This window comes from Crocodylus porosus, unplaced genomic scaffold (assembly GCF_001723895.1).
Source record: "Crocodylus porosus isolate Cpor-Errol unplaced genomic scaffold, CroPor_comp1, whole genome shotgun sequence".
Taxonomy (NCBI): Eukaryota; Metazoa; Chordata; order Crocodylia; family Crocodylidae; genus Crocodylus; species Crocodylus porosus.
In genome coordinates, this window is record NW_017728911.1 from 3,784,724 (window position 1) to 3,797,936 (window position 13,213).

At 42.3% G+C, this 13,213-nt stretch overlaps 1 protein-coding gene across 2 annotated transcripts in view; it reads right to left on the minus strand.

The window, feature by feature from the left end:
• The window catches only part of NPTN (neuroplastin), a 43,753-nt gene extending 37,748 nt beyond the window's left edge, over window positions 1-6,005 (minus strand). For both annotated transcript variants that reach the window (XM_019533296.1, XM_019533295.1), the window contains exon 1: window positions 5,504-6,005. In XM_019533296.1, coding sequence (XP_019388841.1) covers window positions 5,504-5,990 — 487 coding nt within the window. In that variant the 5' untranslated portion in view covers window positions 5,991-6,005. The remainder of the gene's footprint in view (window positions 1-5,503) is intronic.
• Window positions 6,006-13,213: the final 7,208 nt, after the last annotated feature.

Sequence of the window (13,213 nt, forward strand, 5' to 3'; positions counted from 1 at the left end):
TAGCTTTAGTCAGTCAGAGGAATGAAGTGAAAGCTCTATAGATAAAGCCTTCAAAAAAAGTCAATACTCTGTGCTGAGGAATAATATGCATTTCCTGAGATTCCCAGTGAACAATGCCTTGTCTAAAGTAGGGATATTTCCATTATGGTTATCCTTGTAGCTGCACTAATACCCTGGGATAGAAAGGTAACGATACACTATGCCAAGCTTCTCCATTAAGATTTGATACGTGGCAGCTACACCAGTGGCTCATCACTGATGGCTAAAACTGGAGCAGTTCTTCAGCTTAAATCAGTTGATAGATGAGACACAACTTTGGGCAGCTGAAAGCTGCCTATAGTTTATATTGCTAATTAATATTAAAAAAGAGAAGTGTGCAGTTTAATTTTGCCTGCTAAATTTTAGAAGGTGAGTTTTGAAGGGGGAAAAGTATCATTTGAAGCCCCATGAGACACACAAGCATTACACAGACTGTTTGCAGAGGTCAATTGTTTTTTGAAACCTTGCATATCTGGCATTTTAACTGGCAGGATCTGAACTTATAAAAGGTATGAGCCCAGACACTGTTAAGGCCTTACAGGAGTAGCAGGATTTCTAAATTGTGAACCTGGTCCTTAAATTAGAATGCTGAGTGTTATTAAAGCAACATCATGCCCAATTGTTGAATACTAGAACAAGAACATTTTAAAAGCAGGGCAGCCAGATTATTAAAAAAAGTCAATTCCCTTCCTCTCCTCTCCCCCTGTAAAAAACAGTTTTGCCATTTGGAAAGATCAGGAGATCTTATCTAAACGTCAAAACGTTCCACAAAAGAGTAAGGCTGAGTATGAGAAATTAGAATTGTAAAGGAAATGGATGAACCTTTTGCAGCAAGGCTTTCAAAACCAGTGCTGGTACTGTACAATGTCGATGTTAACTATTAAGGGATTGCATTAAAAGTGCAGGACCAATTTGTGCATGCTCTGATTGCATTACATTTTCTTAAATTAAATGCAAAAGGATTTTAAAAGAGACCTGTTAATAACTGTTCAATCCATTTGACACTTCCAGAAAGCACCGTGCTCTCCTCTCTCCAAACACAAGGACTTCCTTTTGCATTCAAATTGGTATAAAAGGAAGCAGCTCAAAGGCTGAAAGGTATGTTGGTGAGAGAGCTGGGGGTGGGGGTTGGGGTTGATTGTTTGTTATAGGAAACATTCATATAGCTCCCAGTAACAATGCATAATAATGTTTTGAAAAAGATCAGGGAAGAACAATTAGACCAGCAAGTTCCATATACCTGGCTGAAAATTATCTTAATACATTTGGAACAGCGATTAAGTCCTACTAGGCAGTCTTCTGAAGGCTCACCTGTAAAGCACTTGGAAAGCAAATTATTAAACTGAATGGAAAAATAATTTACAGGCACCATGAAGGTTGTTTTGTTTTCCCCATCATGAACACACTCATTTCTCCAGCGATCCAGTACCTGCCCTCTTGTGCTGCTGTTGTCTAGAAAAGCAGGGTGAGAAATCCCCATTTGATTTCTGTATATATTTTTCCTCCCCATTTCTACTAGGTTGGCTGTGCAACCTCTCTGTTGCAGCTACTTAGAAGCCACAGTACCATCTCTCCAGTCCAAGATATCAAATTGTAGGTACTGAAGCACCCCAGTTCCTTTTGCCATTTCTTTTAGCATTATATCGCTACTGTCCATGTTCAAGTGCAACTCTGCCCCACCTGTCCTGCAATGAGACTTTTACCAGGGCCCTTAATGCAGCAAAATCATTTTGTTACTGTTCCAGCCAAATCCTGTTTCTCTCTGCACATCTCAATCGCACCTCTACTGAATAAGCATACAAGCTTTTTCATTAAAAAAAGCTAAACAAAATGCTATAAAAGCAACATTATAAAATCTCTTGAAATCAAATAAACCATCAACTTCACTAGAATTCATTGATTGTACTTCTTTGTTTTATATCTTGTCATTCAACATGAAATGAAATCTCATCAGTTTATTTTAGTCAAGGAACTAAACGCAGTATTTTCCGTTTGAGAAAGGAAACTGGTAGGGTGGGCTTATTGGCTACTGCAAGAGACCTGAACATTTTTAAAGCAGAGCAGTTAGTACAGCACAGTCTAATGCTGTCCACAGGCTGCTGGACTGAAAGTGCACAACCTACCCGGGTGGCTAAAGGACAGTGCAGCCTGCAGTGACCCTGAAATGGAAAACAGACATGCTGTTGTCAGAAAACATTAAAGCCATCATATTGTCATGGAAAACTATTTTAAAAACTAGTTCTCTGAAACAGAAAAGTTAGTATCCTAAAAATTCAGAAAGAAAATCGGCAATGGCTTTCCTTCACATTTTTAAAAATTCTATTGCTAATGGACCGTCCTAGGTCCGCTTTGTCAGACTGTATGCTGATGAACCACAATACTGAGCAAACAAGCTATCTGGGGTGTTAATGGCCATGTCTGACAATTTAGATCTATTCTTACCCAATTATGTACTACTCAGTAATGTGTGCAGTATTTATAGCTGGTCTCCCAAGTTTGTGGACCCAAATCAAGTAATAGCAAGCAAATGAACACTTTTGGCCCCAGCTTACTGGGCAATTTCATAACTATACTGGAATGAGATGTGCATATTTTTGAAGCAAGTATGCATTAAAGATTGAGTGCAACCAAACTCCTGCATGCTAATCACACTTAGTGAGCAGCCATACGTCAGAGATGCTAATATTACATTATTTTGCAAAAATGCAGAACAGCAAGAGGGCACTGCTAGCCTGTTTAAAGATGCTGGAGACAGTGCCTTGTCTAAAGGGATACTCTGGGACAAGGATCTCAAAAAGATAGCTGTCCCATTTCCCAAGTAACATACTGAAGATTTTGATAAGGAGATTCCTTTCCATATGTCCTGATTAAACTACTGATCCTAAGTGAGCTGACGTTGAGCTAGAATCTATCATTTTACTGTAAAAGAGCAGGAAAACATAATGTTTGGTTGGAACCAAGACTAGTTCTACAATTTAAAACCAGTACTCGGTGCTTCTCCCTCCCCACACCCCTACATTATGCTTTGAAATTAAACACTGAACCTGCGTTAGCCACAATTAAAGCAGGCTGTGATCTTTTGTTTTCTTTGTCATCCCAACATGTTGGTAATCAAATGAGGTCAGCAATCATGACCCTCATCAGCAGGATACTTCTACACCATTTGAATCCAAAGCTTTCATTTCATAAACAGCGCAGTTTATATGGTATAAGCAACAGCACTCCATGAAGTTACATGGCAGCTTCTACTCAGCAAATTTCTTGACAGCGTAAGTGTTCTGGGCTGGTTTCAGACCTTGGACTTCTACCTTCCAGTTACTGCTTGTGCTTCCATAAACAGCTTTCCTCATTTCCAGTGTACCATTACCTGCAGGTTAAAGGTTTGAGAGTCCTGTTTCTCACAAACCACAGATCAACTTCCTTTAGTGCACAGTAGAGTTGGTTAAAATGTATGTTGTGCTCCAAGAAAACAAACACTGAACTTACCAAGGTGAAACAAAAATACAAGGCACTTGGCAACAAATTCATGTTATACATTCAAGAATTAGGTAACACTGGATGCAGGTGTGAGAACAGGCCACCTCCATCTCCCAAAATAGGAAAGTTTCAGTTATATGTTTGAGGGCTATAGGAAGCATTTCCTAATGGAGCAGGAAGACGTTTTCATAAGGATTCACCTCAAATGCATGCTTTTTTTTTTTTTTTTTTTTTGCAGTTGAAGAGACCAATATGCCACTCAAAAGAGTGGGTGGGCAAGAAGTAAAAGGAAACAAAATAGACTGTCATGGGCAGCAGAAGCTGGAGTCATATTAGAAACGAAACAGGCTTCCAGAGAAGTTAAACTTGCTGCAAGACAATTTAGTTTAGCTTTGTCTTGAGAGAATATTGTTCCCTGAAACCAAGAGACTCTTATTACTGTAACTGATTGGAGTTAACTTAAGGTGAAAGTCCTTTGCGACCTCGAAGGTCTAGGGAGGGGTCAAGTACTAGGACTGGGAGCTGAACAACCCAATGTTTTTTTGTTTTTAAATAAATCCATGACATTGGGTTCTCTCTCTGTTATTTTTCCACATATATCCATGTTCTTTCCATTTTCCAGTGCAAGGTTCTCTGATCCAACAGTACCGACTGCAGCAGGTCATCCATTTTCTCTTCCTGCGCACCCATCATCTTGTAGCACCTTTCTGTAATGCTGAGGCACTTCAAAATTATCTTTCCTGAGCATACTAAATTAACACTAAATTACCAGATGTTTATGAGCATGGAGTACTTTAGATACAACCACATATATTCAATGGATGTCACTGAGACTTTATATCAGGCTAGTGAATGTGAAGCTGAAGTATAACTAGACAATGTTTCTGTGGTATGTTGGTTTATCTGTACAAATACCCAGAACAATCTTGAAAACATGTATTCTCTGCTATTCAGTCTCCAGACACTAAAACATTTACATCAATACAACACGCTCTCCTTTACTTTCCGCTCTTCATTTTCATTTTCCAGCTTAATTGTCTCTGCAAGTACTCCATTGTGAATATGATGCAAACTGTACACTGACCATTAAGTCTCAGAGATCAAGCAGTATTCTCTCTATGCAAATAAAGAGCGTTTGTGTACATGTTCAGAAAATAAGACCCAAACTTGGCTGGAAGCTCAAAGCCAAGCCAGCAGAATGTATACAGCGCACTGACTCAGAGGGGAATGAACGGCTATAAACAATTGCACCCTCTGCCCTTAAGAATTTAAAAAGGGAGATTATACTTTCAGTGGGGAATCATTTGACTAAAGCTCCTGAACATCAGCTTGATAACATGCCCTTACTCTGTGTCATTTTCTTTCACACCACAGAAGAGCTGCATCAGTAAGGTGCTGCTGCATCAGAGAATCCATTAGGCCACATGCTGCTGTTTAGAAAATAAAAGCTTCATGTCTTTATGGAAAAATCCAGCCTTTAAAGTTCACATGTAACAACAACCACAAAACTTAAAGGGATGGCTTTGTACAGAAGTTTATGTACTCAAAACGATACAAGCAAGAAAAGCATTCAGAGAAATCCCAAGAAAGTGGAAGGAAAAAAAAAAAAAAAAAAAAGGTTAGATCAGGGTCGTACAAACCAAAACAGAAAGGCACTCATGAAGAAGCCAGCAATAGGATGGCTGGAAGCCTATTACAAAAGTAAAGGGGAAGGGGAGAAACAAAAATCCAACACTGGGCTTGTTCCACATAGCAGATCTAGTACAGTTCCACAGATTTTTTCCCAAGTCCTTTGATCCTAGGGAGGAGAGAGGCACAGAACAAAGATGGCAGACACTTAAGCACTACAACTGGAAGAACAGTCTTGGGTTCAGAAAACAAGACAACAGGTAGTTATATCAAGGGTCATGGGAGGGGGAGGGAGGAGAAGGGTCACTGGACTGCCTCTAGTTACTACAGTACTACTACTGTAGGGTGCTGAACTCACTCTGAAGGACGCTTATGGTAGCCTGGGCTCGAATCCACGTTATGGAGGGATTTTGCCTCAAGTCATTCCTCCTGGGATCGTTGCTGGCCCTGCACTCGTAAGTCCCAGAGTCTTCCAAGGTAAGGCGGGTTATTCTCAGCACACTCACCCCATTCGCCCCGTAGGCAGTGTTAATGGTGACACGGCGCTTCCGAGCGCCATCCCACAGCTGTTTGAAAGATTCAGCCCGGTTGACTTCAGCATACCACCACTGGATCTCTGGAGTGGGGTTCCCAACCACGTCACAGTACAGCTCAAAGGCGTCCCCCGTGAGTTTAGTTTCTGACATGGGCGACTTGACAAACCCAGCTAGAGGGAGGGGCAGCAGAAATGCAGTGACAGACCAGCAGAAGATAACAGATCTTATAAAGAACAAAGCAAATGAGTTGCAGAAAACAGACAAAGGATTAGATAAGACATTAGTATCTACAGTAACAGCCGTTAACATGATTTTTATAGAAAGAACAGAACACACAGCGCTTGCAACGGAAGATTTGTTAGTTTTAATTTTGGTAGCACAGCATGCCCTTTCAAGGAAGGGTTCTTGGGAAACGGGCCATCAAGATAAGCATTTTATGGCGGGATCTCTGGAGTGGCAAAGTGGATTATGGGAGGCTGGAAAAGGCAAGCTTAATGCTGCAAACACACACCAACCCTTCAGAACTGGAAAGCAATGAAATGACAACTAAGAGCTATGAGAAAAAGAGACTGCAAATTATATTTTTAACCTGCTTGAACTATTTAAATTTATCTTGTGTTAAACCACCTAAAAAACTTCTGTCCATTTTCAGCCTTTTCACATTGAACGGTTTTCCAATTTAAAATCAAGCACAGAAGAAACATCAAAACTTCTGCCCTATGCAGCACTCTACCATAAACTCTACTTTGACCTTTTCTTCCATCCTGTTCTGAACTTAGGAGTCAGGGAATTCCCCAAGATACAAATTACCTACTTTCCTGCAGTAGTTCATTCACTGCAGCTGAAGGAGTAGACTCTCACAACCAGTCTAATGTATGCAAGAGTAAAATCCCCATCATACAGAACAAAACTGCATGCGAGAAAACAACAGCATCCAGTAATTAACTATACTAAAAAGATATGTAATGCATCTTTTTTAGGTTAAAAAGCATACATGATTACAATCGAGTACGAGGTTCATGGAATCCCTCTGTGATCAACTTCTCCATTTACCAGCTTTCCTACATCAGTGCACTTGATTTTGTTTTAAATTGTCCTTCAAATCATACTTTGCAAGTGACCCACCAAAAATAATGCTGCTTTAAAAGCCAGACTTTTGTGTACTGAAAGATTTAGATGCAGCTGACCAACTAGATTATGCAGCAAAACCCATCATACTGCCATGCTAAATTCTCTTCAGGCATCAGGCATCAACAGCAGCAGAGCATGTAGGACTTAGTGTCTCCGTCTGGCCTCCACTACTGAGAAAAAGGAAATCGAATACACTATTCCCCACTTCCCCCAACAAAAAGAGCTGTTTTCAGAAGTGATGAAGATGAGAAAACAATGGATTTTGGTTGTAAGTGGAAGGGAAAGCCAGGAGCAAGATACTCACTCTGTAAAGCTTTCATTGCATACTGACAAGACAGACGAGGTTCTTTGGGCAAATATGATATCTTGTATTAGACCACCTCAATTAGCTGGGGAAAAAATTCTTTGCAAACTTTCAGGCACAAAGACCCTTTGTCACGCTGACGAAGTATCTGCAGTTGGTGTGTGCTCTTCCTGGATGAAATGAATAGACTGATGAAGGGTGTTTGTGCCCGAAAGCTTGCAAAGAAGGTTTCTTTGCAATTATGTGAGCTGGCTTAATTAAAAAACATCAGATTTACCCAAAGAACCTTGTCTGCCTATGTCCTTAGACCATCATGGGTACAACCTATACCCTACTGACAAAGCAACCATTTTTCACTCCTGTATCAGGCAGTTTGGCCCACACCCCCTTATTTTAGCAGCTCCAAGGCTGTCCTTTTTCTGCTACTCAATAGGTTACTGATACTAATGTAAAATAAAATTCAAATGAGTTAACTGCACATACTAGAAAGCCAATACTACATCATAAATGTCACTTAAGATTAGCAAAGCATTTCTGTTCTTGCTAGAAAGCACAGGGCAAAGTCAGTTCAGGTCAAGTTTCCTGTTGCTATCCCAATGCTGATCCATCCATAGCAATCACTGGAAGCTGAAGTATGCTATGAGCAATGGCTGCAGACTATGATTACAGGTTTCCCTCGCCAACCACGGTTTTGAGTATCCACATGTAATATTCTATCTACCATTCTGGCTACCACAATATACAGTTTAAGTAACCACAGTTTTCCATGGCCATGCAATAGCCTACCACCTGTCATTTTCCCCATACGTCTTTTGTCTTGCCAACCGCAGTTTTACCAAAAACAGGAACTTTCAGGAACCTAACCCCAGCGGTTGGCAAGGGAAACCTGTATCAGGCAAACAACTGTTCCTTACAAAATTAAAATTAATATTAAAACTAGTTTTACTTCTGACGCAAAGATTAGCCTCATCAACCATTTCATTCTTTCCACAAGAGAGACAGAAGGTCAAGAGTAACCCTCTGCTGATGGAAGGACACAAAAGAAAATAATTTATCCTCTATTCCATAAAATACCTCCAATTAGTAGTACCTGAAGAGCCTATTTAGACTGCTGCTCCTGCAGTGCTTCCCAGCAATGTAACTAATACATGGATCACACTGGTTTCATACTACTGCTGTTGCCAACAACAGAAGTAACGTTATGAACATGATTTGTCATACTGTCCCATGGACAAATTTTAAGAATGCTGTGCCGGGTGGGGAAGAACCTGGAGAGAGATTCCCCTCCTGTACAAATCCATGTATAAGACCCAAACCTATTTGAACCTAGTTTTTTCAATGTGAAAGCCTAAGCAGTAAGTCATGAGCAAATCTAGCTTCTTTCTACATCCATCTTAGGGTCTACTTTTATAAGGAGGTGAAATCCAAACTATTCCACAGCTCTGTAATACAGACATGCTATTGTATTTGCAGTCAAATAAATGGAGGATGACACCCGTCTAGAGAAACAGTGCAGAAGACAGTCTCATTCTAAAAGATCAAAATCCTGTTGCTATGAGCCATATTGAAATGCTGACAGTCAAGAAGGCAACCTCAAAAAACTCAACACAAAGCAATGCCAGCCAGGATCTTGAACAGCTACTGCAGCAACCTAAAATAATGCTCTATACTTACGGTCACTCTCTCAAATCTGCCTTGCTTAGCTGACAGAACCAACCATGAGGCTAGAGACATCATGCTCAGTCTATAAGCGAGGAAGAATATGGGATGCAAAAAGACTGGCAGCAACTCAAGAAACTTAGAATCAGAGACAATAAAGTTCTTTTCGTACCATACTGGATAACTGGGGTTTAAAAAGCTACTTGCACCTAAGGGTAAAACCCTGCAACAACTGCTAAGAAGGTGGAGATTTGTTTAAACATTCTGGCAAAGCTAATTAATTCATTTTCACAGCAAATGACTAACTGTGTGTCAGATGCTTGCCATACAAAGCACTGAATTATGAGCACTGTATTTATTAGTTATAGCAACTGCACAATACATCAAACAGCATTAGTCAGTTGGGAACAATACTTCCAGGTACTCTGCAGCTGCCAGAGAGCCCTTTTTGCTAAAGACTTCCAGAGAGAAGCTAAAAGCAGAGCTGAAATCAGCCAGAACCAAATAGAGTATACGAAAAAGGAACAAACATTAAAATTGGATGCTTTCCATAATGCAACAAATCTCTGGAAACAGATCTGAAGAACCCCTGCTGTTTGGTAGTTCTGCCAGCGTTCACCATATTGCACAAAATCAAGTCAATAGCAACAGACACTGTACAGATATCACTGCTTATAAAAGAGCCCAAGAGTTCTTATTTGATTTGCCCTTACTCGCCAAGTCCAGGCAACGCAGCCGTGCGGTATGTGGCACCACAGACACACCCGTGGTGCCACATACTGCAGTTCTTGTTCTCCTCAGTGGAAGGGAACAGGGTTGAGGGTTTTTTTGACCCCTGGATATCCATGAACAAAAATAAAAACCCATGGAGAAAAAAACAAAAAAAACAAAAACAAAACAAAACAGGGCAGTGCATGCGGCAACAGTGTGCGCTGCCCAAATTCAGAGCCTGACTAGTTGGAGCTGCACTCCACTGCCAGCCAGGCTCTGCACAGCAGGACTACCATTGTTGCAGCCCTGGGAGGCTGCTGGGGCCAGCACAGGACCCCAGGAAAGGCTGCTGGGAAGGCCCCCAGAGCCCTAGGTAAGGCTGGCTGCTGGGGACATTTATTGTGCAACCTGCCACGCACCTGAGCACACATAGCACAAGTGTTCCCCAGGCACAAGGTGCACTGCCACTAGTTGTCCCCAGGGAACCAAATGTCCACACATGTCTGGATGTGATCATTGTGTGCATCTCTAAGTTTAGTACTACAGCAATCTGGAAAAGAATAGGTATTCAGGAAGTAGAGGTGCTAAAGAACAGTGATATGCTTTAAAAATTGCAAAAGAACGACTGCGTTTTAGGCCCTGTCTAAACTTAACAGATTCTGCTGGCAGGAGCTGTGCCAGGGACACCTGCTGGCACGTGTACACATTCATAAGCTTCTAGTAGATCTGCATGTCTCCATTACAATAACTATCCCAGCAGAGTGGAAAGTGCACCCTGGAAACGCACAAGTTCTGAAGCAACTGCTAAAGCAGAAACTTGGGACTGTCCACAGGTATCTTCCAGAGACTGTTTGAAAGCACCAAAAGCCTTCTTTTGAATGAAAGAACAAGTGCAAGTGGTGGCAGAAAGGGAGGTCCTGCTGCCACATGGGAGCTTTACACTCACGGTTTGCCACTACAAATACACTCCACTAAAAGAGTACTTTAGTGTTGACTAGACATGGATATGTGAACAGGCAGGAGTGTGAAATGTACATAGGCCAAACTGCAGAAGTACTGATCTTAACAACATCTCTTTTATACCTCAACTTTAAAAAAGCCTTCGATCTGGTATCCCACGATCACCTCTTGGCTAAACTGGCTAACTGTGGCCTTGACGTCACTATGATCCACTGGCTGGGGAACCGGCTCCACAGTAGGACCCAGAGGGTGGTGGTTGATGGGAGGCAATCATCTTGGTGCGCTGTGACCAGTGGGGTCCCACAAGGCTGTCCTAGGGCCTATACTGTTTAACATCTTCATCAATGATGTGGACACTGGTGTCAGAAGCGGACTGGCCAAGTTCGCTGACAACACCAAACTCTGGGGTAAAGCATCCACACCTGAGGGCAGGAGGGTGATCCAGGCAGATCTGGACAGACTCATGAAATGGGCGGACAAGAACCTGATGGTGTTCAACACCAAAAAATGCAAGGTTCTCCATCTTGGGAGGAAAAATCTACACCATGCTTATAGGCTCAGTAGTGCTACACTGGTTAGCACTACCGGTGAAAGGGACTTGGGGGTCATGGTTGACCACAAGATAAACATGAGCCTTCAGCGTGATGCTGCAGCTAGTAAAGTGAGCAAAATGCTGGCTTGCTTCCATAGATACTTCTCAAGCAGATCCCAGGATGTCATTCTCCCCTTGTACTCGGCCTTGGTGAGGCCGCAGCTGGAGTACTGCATCCAGTTTTGGGCTCTGCAATTCAAAAAAGATGTGGAGAAGCTTGAGAGGGTGCAGAGGAGAGCCATGCGCATGATCAGAGGTCAGGAAAACAGACCTTATGATGAGAGGCTGAGAGCAATGGGGCTATTCAGCCTGAAAATGCGCAGGCTCAGGGGTGATCTGATGGCCACCTATAACTTTATTGGGGTGCTCATCAGGATCTGGGGAATGACTGTTCACCAGAGCCCCCCAAGGGACGACAAGATCGAAGAGTCACAAACTCCACTTTGACCGGTTCAGGCTGGACATAAAAAAGAAATTCTTCACTGTCCGGGCCCCCAAGGTCTGGAACAGACTGCCACCTGAGGTGGTTCAAGCACCCACTCTGAATGCCTTCAAGACACATTTGGATGCTTATGTTGCTGGGATCCTATGGTTCCTGCTGACTTCTGCCCCTGGGGCAGGGGGCTGGACTCGATGATCCTCCGGGGTCCCTTCCAGCCCAGATGTCTATGAAATCTATGAAAATCCTTAAGTCTTAACAATTGCCTTATTTCAGCGTTATAGCTATTTACAACTTTTCAAAGTTAAATGTACTTTTGTTGAAGGTAGAGTAGATTTGTACCTTACAGGCTAACCAGGTAGGCCAAATGCATGGATGTGCTGTAGGTGGTGCTGCAGACCCATCTGTGACTCCATAAACCACACATGAAAGCATCCCCCACATGCAGCACAGGGGTTTTTTTGATGCTGGGAGATCCTGGGGCCAAACCCCCCACCCTGCCAAAAAAAGCAAGGAGGTGTATGTGGCGGCTGCACATGCTGCCCAAAACCAGAGCCTAGCTGGTTGGAGCTACACTCTGGCAGGCAGCCAGGCTCCCAGCTACAGGAACACCACGGCTGCAGCTCCAAGGCCCCCAGAATCCCAGGTAAGGTTGCTGGGGCCAGCAGTTGCTAGCCCCAGTCTCTCCTACCCTACTGGGGCGCCCTGGGGATGAGTAGCAGCAGCACAAGATGTAATGCAGCTACTTGTCCCCAGGGAAACAAATGTCTGCACTCATCTGGATGTGGCCATAGATGATACAGTCACAAGTTTTCATAAGCCCAAGCTCACTTCATCAGATGCTTTAAAAGCACATGCATAGACCAGTGTATAAAATGGACAGAGCAGGGAGAGCTGGAAGAGGCAAACAAGCCAGCAGTAAGCCCACAGGAACAAAAATAAATCACAAAAACTAATCCAGGTAATGAAATAAGAATCCATAGCCCCCATTTAAACCACTTCTGTTACCACAGTGACTTTAAAGGATCCCCCCCCCCCAACAGAAGTCTGAAAGCTCCTCCAAACCTCTCCTAGCATCAGCATGAAGTCCAAAAAGCAAAGAACAAATTGGACAAACATTCAGTGCACATCCTGTTGTACAAAAGGAGACAGCAGAGTGGAAGGCATATGTTAGAACAAAGATCTTCAGCTCACCTGGTAAAAGAGTCTATGGTCTTACTGAAAGTTACAGAATAACTTCACGGGCTAGATATGGGTTCAGATATTAATAGGGATAACTGCTACAGAGCCATCTCTCAGGGCTCCTCTGGCCATGACTTAAGAGCATTACATGGTAGTTGTGTTTAATTACAGTCATCATTAAGCTACTCAATGATCTGTAAAGTATTAGTGAGTGAAATGCACCATGAATAAAGTAAACATTGTTCTTTTATGAGACAACACTTTGAAAATAGAGGATTTAGCTCGGCAGGGTTCTTTGGGTAGATGTGATATCTTTTATTAGACCAACTGATAGTAGGTGGAAAAAAGTTTTTAGCAAGCTTTCCAGCGCAGTCACCCTTCATCAGGCACAGGGAGTCTCCACTGGTATGAGGATTTAGCTCAAAAATCTCAATATAGTTAGATGATATACTAGATGACTACTACAGGATAATCCAGAAAGACTAGCCATTTCAGGCAAATATTTACTTGATGTCACTGACAAATTTCAGGGTTTTTGTGTTAGTTTTTTTTTT